Source organism: Lotus japonicus, chromosome 1 (assembly GCF_012489685.1).
Source record: "Lotus japonicus ecotype B-129 chromosome 1, LjGifu_v1.2".
Classification (NCBI taxonomy): Eukaryota; Viridiplantae; Streptophyta; class Magnoliopsida; order Fabales; family Fabaceae; genus Lotus; species Lotus japonicus.
The window spans coordinates 130,942,876-130,967,539 of record NC_080041.1 but is presented as its reverse complement, the minus strand read 5'-3'; the positions used below and the strand labels follow the sequence as shown (position 1 = coordinate 130,967,539).

The 24,664-nt window shown below is 35.7% G+C and overlaps 3 protein-coding genes across 5 annotated transcripts; 1 reads left to right on the top strand and 2 right to left on the bottom strand.

The window, feature by feature from the left end:
- Positions 1–3,733: 3,733 nt before the first annotated feature.
- On the top strand, positions 3,734–7,733 carry LOC130730797 (cytokinin riboside 5'-monophosphate phosphoribohydrolase LOG7-like). Its single transcript, XM_057582909.1, has 7 exons — positions 3,734–3,935; positions 4,852–4,949; positions 5,665–5,695; positions 5,869–5,968; positions 6,096–6,166; positions 7,012–7,155; positions 7,359–7,733. Exons 1-7 carry the CDS (start codon positions 3,825–3,827, stop codon positions 7,452–7,454), a joined length of 651 nt encoding a protein of 216 aa, XP_057438892.1. The 5' UTR covers positions 3,734–3,824; the 3' UTR covers positions 7,455–7,733.
- A 1,857-nt stretch (positions 7,734–9,590) lies between these two features.
- Positions 9,591–11,905, bottom strand: LOC130730798 (uncharacterized). Of its 3 annotated transcripts, none has more exons than XM_057582911.1 (4): positions 11,494–11,905; positions 11,273–11,394; positions 10,889–10,952; positions 9,591–10,073 (listed from the first exon to the last, which is right to left on the bottom strand). In XM_057582911.1, exons 1-3 carry the CDS (start codon positions 11,831–11,833, stop codon positions 10,890–10,892), a joined length of 525 nt encoding a protein of 174 aa, XP_057438894.1. In that variant the 5' UTR covers positions 11,834–11,905; the 3' UTR covers positions 9,591–10,073; position 10,889. The 3 variants fall into 3 exon arrangements, with proteins under 3 accessions (XP_057438894.1, XP_057438895.1, XP_057438893.1); XM_057582912.1 differs by having other exon boundaries at positions 9,591–10,000; XM_057582910.1 differs by lacking the exon at positions 9,591–10,073 and having other exon boundaries at positions 10,699–10,952; positions 11,494–11,904.
- Positions 11,906–12,561: 656 nt separating this feature from the next.
- LOC130730796 (2-Cys peroxiredoxin BAS1, chloroplastic) lies at positions 12,562–15,337 on the bottom strand. Its single transcript, XM_057582908.1, has 7 exons — positions 15,055–15,337; positions 14,518–14,592; positions 14,289–14,370; positions 14,128–14,207; positions 13,307–13,432; positions 12,984–13,097; positions 12,562–12,864 (listed from the first exon to the last, which is right to left on the bottom strand). The coding sequence occupies exons 1-7, from the start codon at positions 15,259–15,261 to the stop codon at positions 12,748–12,750; spliced, it is 801 nt and encodes a 266-aa protein (XP_057438891.1). The 5' UTR covers positions 15,262–15,337; the 3' UTR covers positions 12,562–12,747.
- Between the last annotated feature and the right edge of the window lie 9,327 nt (positions 15,338–24,664).

Sequence of the window (24,664 nt, the reverse complement as noted above, 5' to 3'; positions counted from 1 at the left end):
AAAAAAAAAAAACCCTTAAAATAAAGTAAAAATAAAGAAAGACAAATAAGAATTTTTTTTGGATATGCAAACAAATAGGAGAAATGAAAGTGGACAATTTTTTTTTAATGAAAGTAGACAATTAATGATTGAATGTGATTTTTTTTGAATATATTAAATTTGGGTCGGGAGACCTAACTCAACCTAAAAGTTAACTCAAGAGTTGAGGTTATTATATATTTATAAAGACTATCTATATGTCATATCTCTAATAAGAATAATGTTATATACACACCTCTCTTTGAGGTGTAAGAGGTGGAATGAGGAGAGAGATAGGAAGAAAGAAAAAAGTAAGAGAAAGAAAGTATGAGATGTGATAGATGATAAGAGGAGAGAGATAAAAACAAAAAGAGGTGGAAATGAAGTGTTTTAAAAATGAGGTGTGTATATATCATTACTACTCTAATAAATATAGACTTCTAACACACAGAGCATACGCAATAGGCTCACATGAAAGTACTTTAATCAAGTGAAAATATTGCTGTCAAAATTAAATTCCTACCATAATAAAACATAAATCATAAAAAATTAATCAACATCTTTTTAGGTTTTGTTTGTCTTTAACAAGAGATTAATGAATATGCACTGTCAGTGTAAAGAAGTTTTACACTGACGTCCAATCACATTATGTCACATAAGACTAAGTAGTTACAAATCTTTTTAATTTTAATTAGTAAATTAATAAATTGTTGATGTGGCGGAAATCAATTGGGTGCATGTGTAAAACAAGTTTACACTGTCAGTGCATCTCATATTTTCTCCTTTAACAAATATCATTCGTTTATAAAATATTGTTGCATTTTTTTATTAATAAATTTTTTTTGTAGGTTACATATTAATAAATATATTTAGAATTTAATATTATGCTCTCATATTTTTAGGATTTTTAGCTTACATATCATTACTATTTGAAGAGTTTAATTTCTATGTAAAGACGGTGTAGAGTTTTTTTTACACCGTCAACCAATGAAATTTTAAAAATATAAGAAAATTTTTATTTTTATTTAATTTCATTAATTGAGACGATGGTGGATCATCAATTTTTTTTCTAACTCATTTTTCTCCTTTTTGAAACAACATTTTATCTTTTATTTTTTATTCTTATTTTTTTTACTTTATATCAATCGCTGCTCTCGAAGAACTCAAATTCATCTTTTCCAACATGACACCAATCACTCAAAGTGCATAAATCAAGCAAAAGTGTAATCATCACTTGTCAAACCAATCAAACTCATGGTCATGGATCATTCCCACACGGCCACACCCGTACAAAAAGTCAAAAATAAATGAGTAAAATACGCTTACCTCCTTCAAGGTTTGTTAGAAAAATACTCCACCCCATTCTTATTTAAAATATACACTTCACTCCTCTCATTTTATCATGTTAACTCCATCCAAAAGATGCTAACGGAATATTCCATTCAAATCAAAATTATTTAATATAAACTTATTTTTCCATTTCTTTTTTTTCTGGTTATTTTGTATTTTATTTTTTTCAAAAAAAAAAACCTCACTTTCAAATAAAAATCGTTTAACGTCAGTTTCATTAAAAAAGAAGTTAGTTTCAACAAAAAAGAATATAACATCACAATTACTAGTAATATGCAGTTTATAAAAGATTTTTATAAATAGTGAATTATATAAAAATATTTCGAAATTAATTTCATACTAATTAAAATTTCACCAAATAAATACTAATTAAATTTCTTTTTCCTAGATTTATAATAAAAATGTTGCTTATGAATTCAATAAGTAGTGTATGGATATTATTTAATAAGATTCTCTTATTATATATCAATAACATCCCTCATTTTCAATTACTAAAAGTAATATATACTTTAACATTTAACATGTTATAACCAACGCGATCATATAATCCAAATTAATTAATTAATTAAAATAATAATATAACTTTATATTCTTTTATGGAGTGGAAGTTTAACGTACTTTTACCATAAGTTTTAATTTAAAACTATTTCATACATATTTATTCTTGAATTATTTTATAAAATGGTTACTTTATATACCAGCTCCAACAGCATGTAAGCATTGAGAATATTTGTTTGGTCAAATATTAGAAAGTGACGTTTTTTTCTAAAAAAAAATAACCAGAAAAAAAAGGAAAAATAAGTTTAAATTAAATAATTTTGATTTGAATGGAATATTCCGTTAGCATCTTTTTGAATGAGGTTAACTTGATAAAATGAGTGGGGTGGAGTGTATATTTTGAATAAGAATGGGGTGGAGTGTTTTTCTAGCAAACCTTGAGGGGGGTAAGTGTATTTTACTCAAAAGAAATATATAGATAAAAACAATTTTGGTATTTGTTGGATGTTTCAATCTACTAAACACTCTTCATAATTGTAGTTGTCTCTTTTAATTAAGATTTTTTTTCCTTATCACTAAACTATAAAAAAAAAAATTAAAAATAAAATATGAAAACTGTCCCTATGAAAATTATTTGTATTGTGGGTTGGTGACTTCAGAAATTGTACACATTGTATTCTACATAATTTTCTGTTGATAAGATTTAAGTCATACTCATACTCATGATCTTAATTTAATCAGGTCTACAAAAACTTTTGCACTAACCTAGTCCCCTTACAAATGTTTAAAAAAAAAAAAAAAACCTAGTCCCTTACAAAACAACAGTATTTCCGTGTAACTAAAACTTTTTAAATTTCAAATACTCTAAATGCCAGAACCAAATACTCTATTTCATCATTAAACATGTGTATAATACTATAATACAAATAAGTAATCCAATTTATAATATGTATAAATTATTTATATTTGATCAGCGTGTTCAATCGTAGAAATACATGCACATGTATGAAGGGAATCCCTTCCTCTGAGACTTTTATTTTTCTTGTCATTTGATTTTGACCACATGCATGGTCAAATAATTATCTGATACACAATACGTTAGTAGGTTAAACTAAGCCCCTTTAATAAATGTTAGAATGAAATCGTGTAGTTATTCAATTCATTATTCTATAATTTTTGTTCATTGTTAATTTCATAGTTTGCAAAATGACATATTAGTTTTACGGTTATTATTTTCTTTTTTTGAACGAACGGTTATTATTTTCAATAACACGTGATAATGCTATGACCAATTTAAAAAAAAAATTATACACTTACATAAATTTTTAATGAATTCCTTAGATTCCAAGGGAATATACGCCAAGCTTATCTAATAATTAATAAATAAATGCTTCGTCTATTGAGTAAGTTGTTGAAGGTTTGATTCATGATGATTCTGAAGAAAAAAAACACATTTTAGTTAGTCTATATTGTTTAGTGCGCTGACTGTTGGACGAAGATTAATCATACAAGTGCTAATTTTGAGATACTTTGGTTAACACAGGAAAACTATATATAATAGATACGTTTAATGAACAACTCATTCAATAAATATATTAGTGTTTTTTCATAAACTAATTTGAGAGAATCTTAAAACAAATCAAAAATATGAAGAGATAAATATCATTCTTATTCGTTAATCTTTTTTTGAACGCTTCTTATTCGTTAATCTAAACAAATTTTAGGTAGCTCATAACCTATATTTATATAAGCTCTCATAAGTGTTAATTAATACGATAAATAAATTAAACTATTCCAATTGATTAGGATGTGGGTTAGGGAGCCGGGTATATAAAAACACATCAATTGATTAAGAGAAAGTCACTTTGTTCTCATTCTCCACCCTCTCTCTTCCCTTCTCTTCTCTCCCTCTCTTTCTCTCTGTCAGTGACCGATCAAACATCAAACTGATCAAAGGCATGGCAGAGACTAAGAAATCCAGGTTCAAGAGGATTTGCGTGTTCTGTGGGAGCAGTCCAGGGAAGAAACCTAGTTACCAAGAAGCTGCTGTTGAACTTGGCAAGGAGCTGGTAAAATAACACTTTTCTAAATCTAAAATTATTTTTTAGGGAGAACTTTTTTATGATTAATTTCTGGGTTCTCATAATTGTTTCTGAGAAAAAACAAATGCCATTATTAGATTCAATGATCTTTTCCTTTTTTTTTGACCCCTTAGCAACATTAAGCTTCTATAGCTTGTTCCACAGTCAACTTAACTTTTCCCCTATATAAATTTTGAAGATAAAATCCATAGTTTTTTATCTTTTCCTTCATGTTCTCTTCCTTTTGTGGTTGTTTCTATATGTTTTTCAAATAAAAACTCATAAACAATGTCTAGATTCAGAAAGTGGGCTTATGATTGTTAAGGCATGTGTGAGATGGTTTAGGGTTTGATTTTGTCATGAGAGAGACACACACACACACAAACACACACTCTTCTGAAAGATTAATGCTAGCTGTAATCTCCCTGTCACTTGTGCAGCCTTCTTGCATGATCTTAATTTGTGAGATTTTTTATTAACACTCATCAAAAAAAGTTTCTCTTGGGGGAAAAAAGAGCCAGGTTTTTCACTTTTTTGTTTTTTTTTTAAGGAGCCAAGCATGCCACCTAGGTATGATTGCTCTATGAAGCGTGTTTAGCCTTTAGCATTCCCCCACAAGCTTCCATCTTACTGAACCTCCATCTCCATGATCTCACTCTTACTACCATTCCTTGTTTTTGTTATTTTAAACTATAGTATTTACTATATACTATTATTTTTCGCATCTTACCCCTTTGGTTGCTATTGTCCACACACTCCACTTGTTATTATAACTTTTTTATTATTTTAGTTTTTAGGCATGCCCAAAGAGTTGGTTTGGTTAGTTTAATAGTATTAATTGTTTTTGATGATGAGTGTGGTGACATGCGTGTTGTTGGTTTGGTTCTCAATGTGTGTTGTGAAGGTGGAGAGAAGGATTGATTTGGTGTATGGAGGTGGTAGCGTGGGGCTGATGGGTCTTGTTTCTCAGGCAGTTCATGATGGTGGGCGCCATGTTCTTGGGTTTGTTCTCACTCTCTCTCAGCTAGCTTAATCATTTTTCCTTCTTGGTTTTCCCAAAGAAGTACTGATGTTAATTTGTGTATTTCGGTTTTACTACTTGCTCATGTGTGTGTTTCATAATGTTTAATGTGAAATGGGGTTGCATACTTGCACTATAAAACATCACGGGATCAAATTAATGTTGGTAATTACTAATTACTATAACGTGAGACATTTTATTTTCTTAATCCAAGCAAATTAATAGTAAAGTGTTGAGTTTGTATTCTTTTAACAAATTAATTGGAAGTGTGACCTTTACCAGTAGTGAGAACTTAGAAGGTTCTTGAGCAGCTTTGCTAGCTCCTCTATTAGATAAAGTTGAATCCCTTTTCGCGCTTACAGAAAGAGACACTAGAACGTTTTTGCGCTGCAATTGCCACTTGGAGCCAACATGATTTTCATTCCTTTAGTTTTTTAATAAAAAAGACAAGAAAATTCTTTTCTTACGCTTCCAAGACAACATGGATTCCTTGTCCCACGTTTTCATTAGTTTAATCATCTTTTACTTTTGTCACTAAAAGAAGATGGTCCAAAAGAAGATGGTTAAGTTTTTCTTTTTCTTCTTTTATAAATCATAAACAATATCATCACTCCCCAAAAATAAAGAAATTGAACCTTTTTCTTTAATTAGTATTTGCATTGTGGTTCTTACCATGAGCTCTTTTTGTTTGTGCAGGGTTATCCCAACAAGTCTCATGCCAAGAGAGGTACTTGATACTTTGCTGTTTTCATTATGTGGTGGTAGCATCAATAATTAATAAGTATAATTTGAAGTTAAAATAATGCTAGTTTAGACTAACGTGGAGGTTGGTGAATTAATGAAGAATCATGATATGTAATATATTATGTGGTATTCACCATGGTTGTGTTGCAAATGCAGATAACAGGTGCTCCAATTGGGGAAGTGAGAGCCGTGTCTAACATGCACCAAAGGAAAGCTGAGATGGCTCGTCAAGCTGATGCCTTCATTGCCCTCCCTGGTAATTAAGGATTTTAAATTACTCAATAAGAAAATATCAGATCATATATTTTTATATACCTATGTGAATCAAACATTTTCCTTTGATCTTTTTTAGCAACGCTGGGTTCTTATTTTTTAATCAACAGGAGGATATGGAACCCTTGAAGAATTGCTGGAAGTAATAACTTGGGCTCAGCTTGGGATCCACACCAAACCTGTAAGATCATCTAACTTATTCCTCATTTTCTATCCCTGGTTACACTATATTAGTCGTTTTGGATTGGTGGTGACTCACAATTCAAAGCACGGTAACTTCTCCTCAGCAATGAACTTCATTGACCAAGATTCTGTATTACACAACTATAGCTAAAATGATCTATAAAATATGTGACGTACGTAACAGATGTATAAACCTTTTGGGAGATGCCTAATATCATAATAGGAAATTAGGAATCATGGATTTTATAAATTGTAACAACCAATCTTCATTAATCATTAGCCTCTTGTGATCTTCCTGGATTAAATTCTACCATTCAAATACAAACTAGTCAAATTCCTTTAGCAAATTTAAATTGCTTCCACTTGACACATGATAACCATTCATTGTCGATTCTGTTGGAGTGTGTATCATGGATCAGATTTTATTTTAGATAATTAGCCAAGTTGAGTGGATATCCCTCATAGAAATAAAATGCGTTATCAGCTCGAGATCCATATGGGTATTTATAAATATGTTCATCAACGTAGGAAGCTTCAATACCCTCAGATTGATTAATGAACTTGTACATGTGGGTATATTTTAATCATATTAGGATATTCACTTGATTGAATACCCTCTGACTTTTTGTATGGTCAACCATTGTCACGTTACATTATTTAATGTCAAAGGTTTGAATGAGAGAAAAAATGTGACATGATCAAAATTAATACTATCTAAATGCACATGTGTTTCAAAAAAAAAAAATTAAATGCACATGAAGAAAAAATGAGAAAACATTAACATGTTGGTCAAAGAAGATTGATGGTAAAATAATATCAATTTGTTGACTTTGTGAGATGCAGGTTGGTCTGTTGAATGTGGATGGATTTTACAATTCCTTGTTGTGTTTCATTGACAAGGCTGTTGATGAAGGTTTTATATCCCCCACAGCTCGTCGCATTATCGTGTCAGCTCCCACAGCCAAACAATTGATGCTAGAGCTCGAGGTGCGTCATTTTATAAAATTAAAATGATCAATGTTTTGTGGTTCAAGAAACATGATTCCTTTTAATTTACTCTGAGCAAAGCAAGATTTAAAAATTAAGATGAGGGTATTAATACAACTGGTTTATAAATAATAGAGTAGTGGCTAAATCAAGTGGGCTTGAAATGGAATTTAATTATATGATTAAATGGTTTATGGAAGCAGGAACATGTTCATGAGCAAGAGGAGTTTGCATCCAAATTGGTGTGGGAAGACAGACTAACTTACGTGACTGAATCAGAAGAGTTGCCATGTGATTAATTGACCTTCTTTGCGGCAGATTAAAACATGAAACATGGTTTTTTGGGTTATCATGTAGCAAAATGTGGGTATATACAAGTCACCTTCATATACGGGCATAGGGACCGTAGAATACAGTTTTTTTTTGTTGCTAATCTTTTTGTTAACGCCCCTAGTATACGGCAAATGAGGGTGAGTCTCAAATGTGAAAAATATTTGATTAAATTAATGTAACCTTTGACTCTGCAATGATATATGTGGATCATTCGCTGTAACTTTAGTCTCTAGCATTTTATTTTATGCCGGCTCAGTGGTCTCTCGGAACTAACCATGAAGAGTGCACATCCAACTCGCGTATAACTTCATATAGATTCTCTGGTATAACAACTTTTTTTTTTGGAAGGCTCTGATATAACAACTTTTTTTTTTGTCGAAGGTTCAAATTCATTCAATACCCAAAGGTAGCCCAACGGCACTTACAACTGATCATTATACATCATACATATTGAATGAAGAGAATTGGGTCATAAGCCCAAAAACTTACAACAGTTCATTAACACTTAAGCATTTGACTACTTAGAAACATCTAAACTGAGTTAGAACTAAGTGAGATTTAAGGGAACTATTGCAAGTACAAGCCCAAAGATCAGGCCCATAGTATTGAGCCCAAGAAAACTGGGCCAAACAAACCCTAGCTTCAGGGACTCCAAACCCTAGCCAACAGAGGTGGCAGAACAGTGGCGGAGGGGAACAACTGAGGGGAACAACTGAGGCTCCAAAGCTCAAACCAAAGAAGATCTGCTGCAAACGGAAGTGAAGATTTGATATTGAAAAACTTTAGAGGTCACTTCTTCTACCTTGCCGGCTCTGCCGTCAGCAATTTTGCTACAAGGCCATCCTCAACATAGGTGCTCAACACCTCTTTTAGAGGGGAAACAAACCGCAATAGACCAGATCTGGAAGAACAATAGATGAGGCTAAGAGGTACCGTCTTGAACAATGGAAGCCACAGTTGAAGGATGGGGTGGAAGTCATGGCCGTGGCACCGGAGGAAGCAGCGAAGAAGCCTTTGAAGAGACAGAGGTGGCTGCTATAGGTCTTCAGAGCAGAACCAGCAACTGAGCACGTATATGGCAGAGGCGGAGGAAGCGGGCGAGGCATATGCGGTGGTGGAGGCGCGGGTGAGACGGTGGAGGCACAGCCTGCAGCACGGTGGCGACCGGTGGGCGGAGGTGGGCGGAGGGGACAAGAGGTAGCAACAAAACAGGGGAAACTAAAGGAAAAAGGAAAAAACCCACTTATTGGGTAGCATATCCACCTACTGTGGAAGAGAACCCACCTATTGTGGGAGAAAACTTCCTACCTAGAGCAGGAGAGACCTCCATAGAGGAGGAGAAACCCCCAAAGGGGGAGGGAGCCCCCAAAGGGGGTGGCGGCTGGTTGTCTTTGTTCAAACCCTAGCAGACTTGTTTTTACCTACCTACGTTTCCTTTTCGTTTTTTTTTTTTTTTTTCAACTTGAACAACATTGCTAATTGAAAAACCAGCAGGGAATGTGTAATCCATTTAAAAAAAAAGGAATGTGTAATCTGGTAGGTCCTTGGTTAATGGGCCACTGATCTCTAATAGGCCCAAACAAGTTATAGTGAAGCCTAAGAAGTCCAAATGAATTGACCCAAAAAAAAGTCCAAATGATTCTTCCATTCTGGTTTGCTCTTCCACCATGCACAAGATTTTATAAGGTAGTGGATTGTTAGTTAGAGAATATAAAACAAACATACTTTATCATGATACATTGGTGTACTACTAAAAAATATAAAGTTTCTACTTTATTAAAGGAATGTAAATTGGATTAATCTAAGTGAAATTTATTAAAATTAGGCTTGCTTGGTTCCAGTCAATTTCAATATGGTGAAGCTGATTATTGTTGCAGAACTTAAGGATGATTTTGCAACTCCATAGAGGTGCTGATAAAATGGATATAGCCCTGATTCTTTCACATCACATTCTTGTATCCTAAGAAGGAGAGGGTGTGTAGGGAGCAAAAGAAAATAATGGGAAAAACATTTTTGAAACAGGAAAATTAATTTCAAATCTGTTTTCAAAAGGGACAAATTTGATTCTTGTATAAGTTCCCTAAAGGATCAATCCATAAGAGAAAAAAATAGTTCATAGAAGGTGTAAACATGCTTTCTGGTATCACCGTCCTGACAATACATGTGAAATGATCAGTAATAAGAAGGTAATTACCTATTAACGGCATTCTATTAAATCATCCAGTTCAGGTCATCTAATCCAAGTTGATTGGAAAATTCTGGTCCCCAACCATGATAAAAGTACGACACAGAAACTTAACTCTATAAGCTAACTGATTTCAGAGATCTAAAGTCTTCATTCAGCAAGAAATCATAGTATTCCTAACAACTGGTAAGCAAAATAACAGCTTCTGGGAAGCATTATTCATTCTGGATTCATAACATGAGAGGATCATAATTTGAGTGTGACACATTTAAACAGGCGGTCTCATCATATTCCTAGGCAATGGTGGCGACCATAGAAGCACCTAAGCTGTAGAGAATGTGTATCACAAAGTGGAAGAATTTTTACTTACATGTCTTATGACAGCTAATGCAGTATCAAACTGCATAAACATAAAGACACAGTAGTAAGATCAACTAACATATCAGCAAGTATTGCAGTTTAATATTTCAATATTTGAGTGCCATGAGTTATTGGTAATTAAGAAGATACGGCTAGAACTTCTCTCCCCGATTCATCAACCAAAGAACATTATTTTTCCATTACTAGAAAGTTCAAACTAGACAAGACAGAAACTGTAATACTCTGCAAAATGATGGCAATATGGATAACTTAACTGACAACACAAACAAGACATGAACCCGTAATTTGTCCCGTGAATATGGAGCAAGTAGTAAAGGACTATGTTGTTTGCCTGTTTCGTATGGATTGTACATTTTGTGCATATAATTTGACATGTTGAATGTGGGCTGTTGATATTGATAAAGGAAAATGTCGAATGGTATGGAAAATTTTTGCACCTTTTATGCGAAAAATCTAAGCTTGAAGGAGTTTTTTTTTGTTGCATTTTCTTCCCAATAATTTCTGCAAATCTCTCGTATTTTTAGACACATTCTGTTGCCTCTCAAACATCCATAGTATTTGTGTCATACCAAATATTAAAGTTCAAAGATAAATAAAAGGAAAGAAGAAAGAGAAATGGGTGATGATGATGATGATAATGAGACTTATGAAAGGTTACATACTACATACACATGTAACTAACATTACCACGACATAATCAAAATAGCACAAATATACAGAATTGCAATTGTGATTTGTTTTAATTGTTACTCATTCACTTCAAAAATTGCAATAAATAAATTCTCTAAACTAGTGAATGGGATAGTTGAACCAGCCGCGAGTCATAAGCAGTACCTTAAAAATTCTCAGGACTGTCATCCAATTGTTTCTCGTCTTCTATATCAACCTCCAAAATCTCCTGCAACCAAATCATAAAAAGGGAACAAGTTCTGTAAGCATGAAGCTTTGAAGTGCTCAGGCTTTGAGTTTTCGCAACTTGGGTAAAGAAAACAACAAGATATGACCTTGAATTGTATCACGGATACTTACTTAGTTTAGTGGGTAGCTACAATATTATGTTTATATTGCAGTGAACATATAATCTAATTATAGCATGTAGCTTCTTCTTATAAATGATTATGAGGCTTCCAACATCAAAACCAAACATGCTCTTAACATAACAAACAGAAGTACATGTTTTTTGCCATATAAGAAAGAAACACAAGAGAAGAGACATACAGGAATCCTCTGTTTGAGATAATTAGCAATTCTGGCCAAGACCATGGAACGCTCATGCCAGAACCGACCCTTGAGGCTAATCTTCACAAAAGGTCCATCCAATTCGGCCAATTCAACAATTCCTGAAAGATAAAACAACATCATGCAAATGCAATGAAATCCCCCATTTTTACTACATAATCATATGAACAATAACTCTATATCAAAAGACAATGAAATACCTGTCATGCCAGCAGAAGTGTCAAAGATCTGACCGAATTCCCCTCGAGCATCGGCTAAAACCTGCTTCACGTTGCTTTCTGTGAGGTCAAGCGGTGGTGGAGCTGAAAGAGCTGCTGAGAGAGGTTTCAGCTTCCTCTTTGGTTTACCATTTTTCATGAGGTGAAGAAGAGAATTGTGCATGTGGAATTGGGTTGTTTTTAGTGACGGTTTTGGGGTGTGGTAACTGATGGTGGTGCGTAGAGACGGAGTAGCTGATAACAGTTTGAGGGACCTTCTTCCATTATGGCTATGGCTATGGATGTCGAAGCCACAACACAGACCCTTCTGGAGTAGGGACATTATCTGTTTCTGCTTCTCTCAACAACGTTTGAATGATGTTCAGTAGCTGTCTAGCTGATAACTTGTTCAATTTTCTAGTATCCCGGAATTTATCTTTATAAATATAAGTGTTTTTTTTTATACAATTCTCTCTTATTCATTAATAGAATAAAAATAAGGCAGTTATTGAATTTTTAAGTTCTAAAATGATTGAAGAAAAGCTTTCCTGAAAAACTGGGGGAGGGAGTATATTCAAAAACTTAGACCTATGCTAATATGGGTTATTAGTATGAAAATACAAGTTCTTCACTTGGCCAGAAATTGTGGCTTATGCTACTATTTTGAAATGATAATATTTCCTATTTAAACGTGATTTTCATCTTACCATTTGACTTGTTAGTATGATTGAGTTAGAATTTCTCTTTTTCTCTAAAGTAAAGACTGAGAGTGTTTAATTAAGTTATAGTTAGTGTGTGTACTACTTACTATGGACTATGGTGATGGTTGGTTAAGAAGGTAAAAATAGAATATTGAGTACTACTTACTAGTTCCTGACGATCATACTGACCTGGTAACATTCTGGTTACACCTAAATTCATCATATTTCTTTCTAGTCAAGATCTCCTTGCTTGATAAAGTCACATAACAATAGCTTAGTGTGTGTTTATATATGTTCAACGTGTGGCTTTTATCCTAAGTCAATAGAAGAGTCTCATTCGCTTTTTGTCTTGAAGTACATGCTAAACGAATATCCGAACATAGTCTTAAGCTCCCATATCAAAGCATTATTCATACACATTTTAATAAACAGAAGAAATGATAAAATTAATACATAATTCACTCCAAAATCCAGGTTACACCAGCATGCATTTATAGCAGACCCTGCCGCTTAAAATACAAAAGGACTCAATACAGATGAGCAGATGCTACTCTCCCTACACCGCAGCAAAGTAATCTTTGCTAAGTTTAGGGTCTGGCTTCATGGACTTCTCACCAGGCTTCCACCCAGCAGGACAAACTTCATCTGGGTTCTCCTGCACATACTGCAAGGCCTGCAAGAGAAATGCATACATGGGGGGCAAAATATTATACAAAGAATCGAAGGGTAAGAGGAAAAAAGTTACAAAAAAGTGATCAATCTAGGTGCTATTCTAATTAGGCGTATAATTACCTGGAGTGTTCTCTTGGTCTCATCAACACTTCTACCAATTCCAAGGTTGTTAATGGTAGAGTGCTGGATAACCCCTTCCTTGTCAATAATGAACAATCCTCTCAATGCAATCCCCTAAATCATTGAAAAATTAGGAACCGTTGAGACAAAGGTCCAAGAAGTGGAATGGAAAGTAGTAGTTCACAGCCAATATTACATCACTTGATGCAAAATACTAAAGCTACATTGCAATCCACAGAACATAAAACTAAAGCATAAAAGACAATTGAGTTGAGAGGAAATGTAAATGAATAGACAGTTTAGGTCATGAGGTCAAAACATACCTGGTCAGGAATAAGAACACCATAAGATTTTGATATAGATTTGGTGACATCAGAAACTAAAGGATAATTCAAGTCACCAAGACCCCCTGACTTTCTTTCTGTTTGAACCCATGCAAGGTGCGAGAACTACAATAATAACAATGGCACCACTAGTCAAGAAGAAACAAACTTTGGAAGCGCCTTTGGATTGGACATACAAACATAATTTTCAATGTAGAGAAAATAGTATATTACTATATTATAACATAAAGAGCTATATTTTTTTCGCACGAATACATGTGTAAGTTGGATTACTGTGTCCCAATCTGCAAAGCCACGTCCAATACAAATCTTATGAATCACACTATATATGCAGTCAGTTGGTCAAGGAAAACACATTACCAATTATCTAGTTTTATTAAAGCTGTTGCCTGATATTTGAATTTACATTAGTTATGAAGTAATTTCCTTTAACCAGACATTCTATGCAGCAAGTTGCAGAGAAAACTGAATATATAATATAAAAGGACCCATACAGATTTGCCAATTATGCTTAGAACTCTGACTTTCAATCTTAGCTTCCTACAAAATGAATCACTAAGACCCTAAACTAAGTGAAAACTGTAAGTGGCCAAGTCTTTGCACACCCTTTATTTTCTTTAGTGGCAAGAATAGGCAGGCAGAAGTATGTCATATCAAGAAAAATAAACAGCAACCAAAGGAATTTTTTTCCCATCGGATCCGTGGACCAAACAATGTCATTTCAAGAAACTTTTGGGGAAAATTTTATATTAGACCCAGTAGTGGATGAAATAAAAACTAAAGAAAAAGTTAAAACTTACCACACTGTCAACGGAAACACCCAATATCTCTGTATTTATTTCCTCAAATTCTGCATGCCGGTCACTGAAAGCAGTGATTTCTGTAGACAGGTAACAGATGTTAGCGTAACAAAGAGAAGATTTAGCAGCCACAGCTATAGTTTAGTTAGGCATCAACTAACCTGTTGGACAAACAAATGTGAAGTCCAATGGGTAGAAAAAGAGGATAACATATTTCTTCCCAATGTATTCAGATAGCTTGACCTGAAAGAACAGAGCTTTAGTCAAATACAATTCCTAAAAACCAAATTCTCCAAAAGGCTTTTTTTTATACTAAAGAAGTAATGAGAGAGAACAACATTTCACAAGCCAACAATCTGTTTAAATTTACTTGGGCTAGCAGCAATGTACCTTGATAAACTCCTGATCAAAAACAGCCTCTGCTTCAAAATCCGGCGCTTTATTCCCAACTAATGGAAGTTCACTCTTTAAAAAGGGGAAAAAAATCATAGGTCAATTCAGAGAAAAATCATGCCATAAAACTTAAGTTTTCAGCTTCAGCAATGAAGTTACAACAGTCTATATGTAGATAAGCTCAACAATGCTGCCAACAGAAATTCAACCTTTCAACACAATAACAAATACACAATCATCAATGGTGTTCATGTTCACAGTTCAGTCACAAAATGTCCATAAAATTTAGCAGATAATTGAAACTAGTGAGAGCCCCATACAAGAGAGTTGAATCTGAAACCAAATCTAATCGAATAAAGAGAGAGACTAATAGACCAAAATTGAGAAACACAAACAGAAATATCAAATAAGATTAGGAACATTCAATTTTCATTGTTTTTTCGTGCAATGTAGAGAAATAATAAGCAAAAAATGGAGCTGCAGAACAAAACTAGTACTAGTTAAATGCAGAAAAGGGTTATGTGAAGAACTTACAGAGGCCCTAACAACGAAGCTTCTGGGAGAACGAGAGGAGCGGTTGAAGGAAATGGAGGGATGGAGGGAAGTGCGCAATGGTTTGCAGAGAGAGTTGGAGAAATTGGGGAAGGAGAGAGGAGCAGAAGAAGAAGAAGAGGATTTGGAAGTGAAGAGGATTTTAGGGTTTGAAGAGAGAAGAGAAGCAGAGGGAGCAGAACAAGCCATGGCTAAGTGAGTGTGAGGTAGACGAAGAACAAAGTCTCAGGATAGAGAGATAAATATCCACACCTGCTTCTTGTTGCTTCCTACAACTGGTTCGGATTCGCCCAATTTTTTATTTTATTTTTATAATAATATAATAAAATAAAATTTTTAACACCTAAGATTTATAAAGTCTCACAAACACTACATGAGAGTTTTACCCACAAAATAGTTCAAATAAATTCTTCCAGACTCTTTAATGAATGTGATAGTAGGTGTAAAATAGTTTTACATTTACATCTAAATAATGGTGTCAGGTACTAAATACTTACATTTATTTTTAATTTTAATTAAATAAACATATTTTTTTAATGTGACGAAATTTAATTGGATGTGTGTGTAAACTTTATTTATAATATCAACTAGTTGAATGATCCGTGCAATGCACGGGTGACTGTTATTATATAATATCTAAAATTTATGTTTGAAATTTTTTATACTTTTTTTTTCATAAAAAGCTTTTCATAATTTTTCATTCCACAAATATATAAATGTTTGTTAGAAAAAACATTGTTGTTAAATTAATCTCTCGCAATTATGACATGGGTGTGATGAAGGTCAAAAGTCTACCTAAGACATTGACTCCTAGAAATTGAACTCTCAACCTAAAGATTCAAACAATCACGGGTTAGAAATATATATTTAAATTTGATTTTTTATGGATTCTACATATTAATATTTCATAAAAAATAAAATACTAATGTTAATTGCGAAAAATCTTTTGGATCATTATTTTACATAAGATATTTATGTTTAGAATCTTGTTAATAAGAACTCGTTTGATATGTTGTATTAAGTATGATAGTATAAACTTATACAATACAATACATGACGAGTTTATCCAATATTTGATGTTAATATTCTATTGTATAAATTTATTCATCAATCTACTTGTCTACATGAAATGATGGGTTATTTAATCCACCATATAAATGATGAATAAGATCTGATAATATTGTGACATGAATTACTTGTGACCACCACCACTCTCCACCATTGCAACCACAAATAGTACACATTCCGCCATTGTCATGCCACCGTTGTTTCGCTATCGCCACCACCAACCACTGCCAACTCCACTCCCATAAAGACCACCACCCTTTACCACCGCCACCGCCTTACAACACTGTCGCCACCACTGTCACTGCCACCACCACAACGAACTCCACCACACACCTCCCCCACCACCCTCCACCACCGCCATTACCACTACCACCACTCTACTGCCACTATCCCCCACTGCTGCCGCCACCACGACTACCAAAAACACCACCCTTCGCATTTGCCACCATAGTTGTCGTCTCTGCCACTGTCATTGCCGCAACCACCATCCTACAACACTACCATTATCACTTTCAGCACTACTGTCGCCGCACTACCACATCCATATTCCTTCTTAGAATTGCTTCCACCACCCTCACTATTGCCACTACCACAACCATCACCCTACCTCCACCATTCTATCACAACCACTACTCCCACAACCACCACCCTATGTCACCACCATCGCCATTATCGTCATCACTTCCCTTCACCACTGCTACACCATAGTTACCACTACCACCCTTTATATCACATTGTCAATACCACCACCACAAACAACTCCCGAACCCCTTAATAATCGCTTCCACCACCCTTCACCGTAGAATATACCATCCAAATTATAAGGTACATAATTTTGAATTTTAAACATCATAATAATAATAATTATTATTATAATAATACTAATAATAATTAATAATAATAATTGTAATTGAAATTTTAATGAGAGAAACAAATCATACACAATGAATTTAATAATTTCATTAATATCATCAATATGTTTAAAATTGAAATTTTATTATGTATAAAATATCTGTAGATGAAGTCATTTTTTAATGGAGAGAAACTTAGTCAACATGGTGATGACACATGACATGGAATAGAGGAAGAATAATTCTCTTTTTTATGTATAACATTAAATTTTCAAATAAGTATTGATCATTTTTTGTTTGAAGTTTTCGAACCTTATTTTGATTTAAGTTAATAGTTAATATTAAAAAAACCATATTTTTATTTTATACTTTACTTTAAAAAAATATAGAATTTTATTGAGTTAGGATTAATATTTTGTTATTAATATTTTTAAGGGTATTAATATTATAAGGTTAAGAATATCAAATATATACATAATAAGACACAAGTAGTTTATTAATATTTTGCTCTTAAAAAGAGAATAAAAATCATTATGTTTCCTTGATATTAAATTGCCTAGTAAGTGTTGATACATTATAGCATCACTAATATTTCTTTCAAATTTAAATTTCAATATAGTGAATAAAAATTTAGAGGTTACATTTTTATTCTAGCGGGATCCTGAATTATTTGATGTTTGTACATAATATTTTGAATCATTATTTCTATTTAATTATTTCTATTATTCAAATTCGGATTTATGTATTGGTTGAAACAAAAACCTAGAATTAAAATTATTTTTGAATTAGGTGTAATAATTATTTATTTATTTCGTATAAATATAGTTTTTATATTTTTTAATAAATATAGAATTTGTTTTAAATCAGATTTAGATATTAAAATGTGAATAGAATAAATAAATTAAATAATATGAACCATATGATGACACAAAGAACATACAAAAGTGATTAAAGATGAAACACTAAAATGTTAAAAAAAGCAAGGGAGAGAAGAAGAATATGTGAATCAAAAGTAGAAGAAAGTGAAAACTCTTACCTTATAAAGGGAGAATGAACAAAATGATACCTAATTATTTCAGAAAAAAATTGTCAAAGAAAAAAAAAAAATTTATGAATATGAAAGAACATGAAAGAAGATGAAAGTACTTATAGAAGCACCATGAAATATAAAATGCATTTTTTTCTAATTAGCTATATATAATACCATTTAAATTAAATGTGTATTCAATTTGAATTTCATATTTTTTTTTCTGCTTTTTGATTATTTTTGTTTCATTTTCGAATTAGACAAGGCCAGAGCCATCTCCGGGGCACCGTGGCTCATCTTTGACCACTACTTGGCCGTCAAGCCATGGACGCCGGATTTTGTTGCGGCTAACTCAAAGATCAGCACTACGTTGGTGTGGATTAGAATCCCAGGGTTGGGGTTCCAGTTCTATAACAATAATGTCCTTCTTACACTTGCATCGGCAGTGGGAACTCCGATTAAGGTGGATTTAAACACGACGGATATGCAAAGAGGCAGATATGCACGCATATGCGTGGAAATTGATCTGATGAAACCTGTAAGGGGGGTAGTTGGCCTTGAGGGGACGTGGTACAATATAGAGTATGAGGGGCTGCACCTTCTATGCCACAAGTGTGGTTGCTATGGTCATCTGGCAAGAAATTGTATCTCGCCGGTGGCATCGTCATCGACTCAACATGAGGAGGGGCAGACTCACGGAGCTTCATCAAACCAGAATAGGCCGCCGAAGGCGCCTGCAGATGCGGCGGCTGGTGCAACTCAACAGGTAGCAGCGCCAGAAACCCTAGGAGCACAAAGGGCCACGGCTATGGAGGCAGTTACAGTTCAGGCCGTGATTTCAGCACCAGTCAAACCAAGTATTAAATGCCCAAAATCTGCGCATGGTGATTGGTTAGTGGTTGAGAAACGCAAGAAAAAATTGATTGCTAATTCAAATGCTAATCAAAAGGTGCCAGAAGTTAGCAAATGTGAGACCCAAGATTTTAAGCTTAGAATAAATTAGTGAATTCCTTATTAACGAATAAGTTCGATGTATCGTGAAGGGAAACCTGAACAAGAGTTTATTGGATGAAATAAATTTATGAAGGAGAAGGTTCAGGAAAAGTTCAAGGATTGTATCAAAACCGATAAGAGTTATAGCACGACTAATATTCGCCTAAGCCTAGGTCAAAGACACTAGTAAATAGCTAATTTACACTTTAGGACGCGATGGAAACTAATTCCAAAAATCTTCAGAGAAATGTTAGAATTTCTCTTATTCGTCTATAAACAAGTATTTCGATGCGAATCCCTGGAATGTACGAACGTCAAATTCCAATTCTCGGAAGTTTGCCGAAACGGAATCCCTGATAGTTCAAAAACCCTAAAATCGACGGACGATGAAGACTTTTTCTATTCGGAGCTTCAAATAAAGATTTCATTCGCGTGCGCCCACTCTAATCAACGTTCCAAATCTTTCTTCAGAAGGAAGTTTCTGCATTCGAGGTTAATATCATAAAGTGCATTTTTAATGCCGGTAAGCATTAAAAACAAGCCTCGAAAACCAAAAATCATACTGATATTTCTTTGAAGAATTAGAAGATTCAGCGGGAAGAATATCGTGTCTAAAATACGTTGGAATCAGTAGGAAAAATCGGAATCGCGAAATAATCATTTTTCCGCATTTTCCAAATCCTATAAATAGGTGGAAAATGAAAAAAAAAACAAAAAAATCCCAAAACACACACACACGGCCGAGAGCTCTTGGAGGAAAGGAGGACAAGTGTTTTTTTCCAATTCTTGACCGATCGTCGTTCCGTTCGTTGCTAATCGAAGACATCGAGGTATAGTTACTATCCCTCACTTCTGATCGTCAGATCTGTCGACTTTTTCTATGTTTTTCTGAGCTCAAAGTTTGGAGCTTTTTGTAAAACTGTCCAAATAACTTGATTTCAGTGTCTAAACTTATTGCCTACGTGCTCTAGAGCATGAATATCCAGTTGTTTTCGACTGAATCCTGCCGAATCGTCGCAGAGGTTCAGTTTTCTGAAAATACCAATTTTCTAACAGAGGTTCCGCTTTTTGGGTCAAAAACTCTCGACTAAGCTTAGCTTCAGTAGGATTAGTTGTTATAAATGTCGTTAGGATCGAGCTCATCAAATTTGTTTTTCGAAATTCTGATTTTGAGTTTCCGAGCTAAAAATAATGACCAAAATACCCCTGCGACAGTTTTCGACCCGATAATTTTTCTGAGAGTTTCCCTGGCCTAGATATCGCCTAAGAATACCTAGGAATTGATTTAGACCGAAGAAAAAGTTCGAAAACCCTATTTTCCATAGTGGCCGAAACCTATTTGCTTGGATACCGTGTCCAAAAATAATTTTTGGGTCTCTATGACCTGAGCCATTGCGTAGCTCTTTCAATTGCCGAAATTTTGGCGCCGGTTTCGTGTCATTCCGAGTTCTGTAGCTCAGGTTATGCACGTTTTAGCGAATAAAGTGTTTTTGTACAAAACCTGAATCGAGTCAAAACTCATCCATTCGGGGAAAGCCCTTCCTTTCGTGCCTAAATGTTGTACTCTGAAGCTTCTTGAGCTTAGTCGAACATTAGTTAGGATTGTTTCGACGGTATCGACTTGTTTTGATTCATTATTGCTTTGTTTGCTCAAAGGTTCGATTGTGGAAACTTTGGGATTGACTGAACAAGCTTGTGAGGGAGACCTACACCGCGAGACTGGAACAACTCGAGGTTAGGGCAACTTACTTACTAGCTATTTTTGTGTGTAGGCGTCGATAAATTCGACTTGAATGTATTGTGATCGTGAGTGGCAACTCACCGTTATTAGTTAATGACCTAGAGTCGACTTGTTCGACTTATTTGTTAAATTCTGCACAAATATTGCATGAACTGTTCTGAAAAATGTTTTCTGGAGGCTTCGGCCGAGTGAACTTATATGAGACGTGTGTCTCCGTTTTCTGAGAGGCTTCGGCCGTTTACTGGTTTTTGTCTTATCGCTTTCTAGTGGACATGACAGGGTTATGTTTTGTAGCACTGCATTAATGTTTCATCGCTCAATAGAGTTTGATGTATTTGTGTTTAAGATTAAATTGTGCTGACTATATTCGTGCATTTAATGCGACTTTCGGAGTGTGGATTACACTTATCTTCGTCATGGCAATGACGGGTTTGTATTGGGAATATTTGATAGGTCGAACCAAGGTTCGAGCCTTTATTGTTTTAGGAATCGAGACCTTCCCGAGGAATTACTTGGGTTTATTGGGATCTTTTTACTTATAGAGTTTTGAAACAAACGAAATCAGAACTTGATTTGTAAATGAAATTCATAATACACTAATCAAAGATAGAACACTTTTAAATAATGATGATAACCTCTTGGAAAAGACTTAGGATGTGAAAATGGTTTGGAAAACGGGAAGGGTCGACAATCTAAGTGTGAGGAAAACTTTGAGTGCGATAACACCTTTTGTTTCTTTAGTGGTTTATCTAGCCATCCAAAGGAAGAGCCTGGGATGATTGGAAAGTCCCCAAGTGCGAGTGCACCATCTTTGCTCATTGAGCAGCCTTTCGGCCATCGAGCTGATGAGCCTGAGTAAATTGAAAAGTCACTGAGTGCGAGCAGCATTCTCCTTGTTCGTTGAACAGTCCATTTGACCATCGAGCTGGTGAGTCAAAGTAACTTGAAAAGTCACTGAATGCCAGATGCATTCTTTTGCTCATTGAGCAGTTTGGTTGGCCATCGTGACGGTGAGCCCAAGTGACTAGTAAAGTTACCAAATGCGATTAGCACTTCTTTGTTTACCTTAGGGTATTGTAGAGACAATGTACTCTAGCTAGACACGCGTGCCTTGGTAAGGACGATTCGTTGTTTGGCTAACCATATTGCATTCATGCATACATTTCTTGGAAAGTGTGCTGCTTTCCGAAGGACGATCTCAGATCGGACTTCAACGGAGCTAGATGCCCAAATTGAGCTAGCTGCTTCACAAGAGCGTGCTGCTTCCCAGGAGCGTGCTGCTTCATAAAAGCGAGATGCTTTACAGAAGTGAGCTGCTTCATAAAAGCGAGGTGCTTTAGCGGAGCGAGATGCTTGGCTTGTCCCATCCATCGAGATGGTGACATTTTATCCGGATCATCTTTTGAGCATGACATTGCACTGGCACGCCATGCACCTAACTATACTTGTTGATGTTATTGTGATTTGTTGCTGATAAACATCGTTATATATATCTTGATGACTTTATGTTGATAAACATGCTATGTATCAACCTTAGGGTAGGCAATACATGACTTATATGTATATATACAACATATATATACCCCATTTATCACATGTTGTTTGTATTATCTATTTTATTCCGTGAGTTGACCCTAGCGCCTTGGCTTTGTTTGTATGTTTGTGTTTGGGCGGTCGGCCTGCTGCTAGGCGTCCGTCAGTCGATTCGTGATGACTCGTCACTCGAGGAGGACCATGAGCGTAATGACTATTACTGAAGCGTTCGACGAGGACCCGGACTTCAGGCCTGATCGAGGAAGGGTCGATGGAAGTAGTGTGGGATATGGGTGGTTAGAGTCTTTGAGTTTGTTGTTAGAGTCATAGCTCTGATTCGTCTTTTGTACTTTTGGGACAGGGTAGTCTCCGACACGTTACTTTCGTGTGGTTCTCCGTAGTTGGGAATCCCATGGAGTAGTCGGTTGTAGAGGTCTAGAGGCGGCCATCTGGGGCTGACTATTCCTTTCGGTCACTTGTTTAATATTTCGAACTAATTATACTTTCTGAAAACTTGTAAACCTTGCCGTCACTGGAGGACACTCGTGACGATGTTTTTAGTTGCAGCAGGACATGTAATAGTATTGGGTTGAGTCTTTATTTCGACAAGTCTTTTTATTTAAACAAATCGAGAAAAAAATACCTGCTTTTTCGCTTTATTTTATTTTTGGTTACTAAAGTGACGCCACCGAAATCGGGGTGTTACAGCAAAGTTCCAAAAATTGTGGCAGGGAGCAAAGGAGTTAAGAAGCAATCATTGGGGGAGGAAAACAAGGGGCCCAAGAAAGGAAATAAATTGAGACCAGTGGGAGAATCTCCTGCCACGGCCAGAACTTCATGTTTTGAGCCTATGCAATTCAATGCCGGAGTTACTAATAATAATGGCATTGTAGGAAATACGGGTTCGGTGCAGGGGAAAAAAAGAATGCGAAAAGAAGGGGCCCATGGGGATGGGGTCCAGACCCAACTCAGTAAACCGTTAGGGTTGTTGCCAGGTGGGTCTACTATACCACAAGCAAAGGTGATTGGCGACACTACTATCTTCATGGCATCAGATGGTACTCAATCAACTATGCCATTAGTGGCTACAGGTGGCAGCAGATATCAAGTGTTGGCTCAGGTAGAAACTCAGCAAGAGGATCAAACCATGACGCAGGAACTGACGGGGAATGCTATGCCATTCGACCCAAGGGAACATGATGCTACGCGGACGGGACTATGAATCTTGTCATAGTCTCAAGTTCCATTGCAATTATTTTGTTTTTATGGATAGTAGCAGATTTAATATACTTGCATGGAACATTCGTGGAGGCGTTGGAGTCCGTGGACGACGACGCATGAAGGACTTGCTACAGTCATATCATCCTTCTCTGGTAGCAGTGTGTGAAACGCATTGTAGGTTCCAGAAGGTTGAAATTTTTAGGCAACAAGAAGGTTATGAGCTCATTAAAGAAGTGGAGGCAGTGGGTCACAATGGTGGCATATGGGTTCTTGCCCCCATTGGTAGAACCTTTACTGTTGCTTTCTTGGAGGAAATTAGTCAAGCTATTACGGTGGAGATTGAACTTGATGGGAGGAGGTGGGCGTGTTCGGCCTTGTATGCGAGCCCCAATCCGGTCAAGCGACGTGAACTCTGGGATTATCTCTCTGAAGTTCGACAACGGTGCACCATTCCTTGGCTAGCATTGGGGGACTTGAATGAGATTTGCTCCACTTCCGAGGTTGTGGGTGGGGAATTCTCCACTACCCGAGCGACTCAAATGTTGGCGATGATGGAAAACTGTAATTTTATTGATCTGGGGTTTATGGGCCCAAAGTTTACATGGGAACGACGTGTGAATGGGAGAAGGACAGTTGCAAAACGTTTGGATAGAGTTCTTGCGGATATGTCGTGGCGATTGTTGTACACCGAGGCCTATGTGGAGCATTTAGCACGTGTGTATTCTGACCATTCACCCTTGCTCCTCCGTCTTCATGCTCCGAGCGGAGACCGTGCATCCAGGCCGTTCCGGTTCCAAGCGGCATGGGCATCTCATCCGTCCTTCGAGGCATTGGTGGACAAAAACTGGAGGATGCCGGAAACTACAGTACTAGGGAGGCTTAACAGGGTCCAGGAGGCAGCCATTGAGTTTAATAAACAGGTGTTTGGCAACATCCACCAACGGAAAAGGAAAGTTGAGAGGCGCATTCAGGGTATTCAGCGAGTCTTGGACTGGCGGGGATCAGAGGCTCTCGTCAGATTGGAAGGCACACTCCAGAAGGAATTTGCAGATATATTGTATCAGGAGGAGATGTTATGGTACCAGAAATCAAGGGAGAACTGGGTTCGATTCGGGGATCGGAATACCAAGTTCTTCCATGCTCAAACTATTGTGTGTC

Bases quoted from the DNA above. Each gene is read 5' to 3' on its own strand.
- LOC130730798 (XM_057582911.1), bottom strand. From the start codon at position 11,833: ATGTCCCTACTCCAGAAGGGTCTGTGTTGTGGCTTCGACATCCATAGC. The intron at 11,395-11,493 runs GTATTTCATTGT...TTTATCTTTCAG, and splicing joins CACTTCTGCTGGCATGACAG to GAATTGTTGAATTGGCCGAA. The intron at 10,953-11,272 runs GTATGTCTCTTC...ATTTGGTTGCAG, and splicing joins ATCTCAAACAGAGGATTCCT to GAGATTTTGGAGGTTGATAT.
- LOC130730796 (XM_057582908.1), bottom strand. From the start codon at position 15,261: ATGGCTTGTTCTGCTCCCTCTGCTTCTCTTCTCTCTTCAAACCCTAAA. The intron at 14,208-14,288 runs GTTAGTTGATGC...ACCTGTCTACAG, and splicing joins CACATTTGTTTGTCCAACAG to AAATCACTGCTTTCAGTGAC. The intron at 12,865-12,983 runs GTAATTATACGC...TTTCTCTTGCAG, and splicing joins AGACCAAGAGAACACTCCAG to GCCTTGCAGTATGTGCAGGA.
- LOC130730797 (XM_057582909.1), top strand. From the start codon at position 3,825: ATGGCAGAGACTAAGAAATCCAGGTTCAAGAGGATTTGCGTGTTCTGT. The intron at 4,950-5,664 runs GTTTGTTCTCAC...TTGTTTGTGCAG, and splicing joins GGTGGGCGCCATGTTCTTGG to GGTTATCCCAACAAGTCTCA. The intron at 6,167-7,011 runs GTAAGATCATCT...TGTGAGATGCAG, and splicing joins TTGGGATCCACACCAAACCT to GTTGGTCTGTTGAATGTGGA.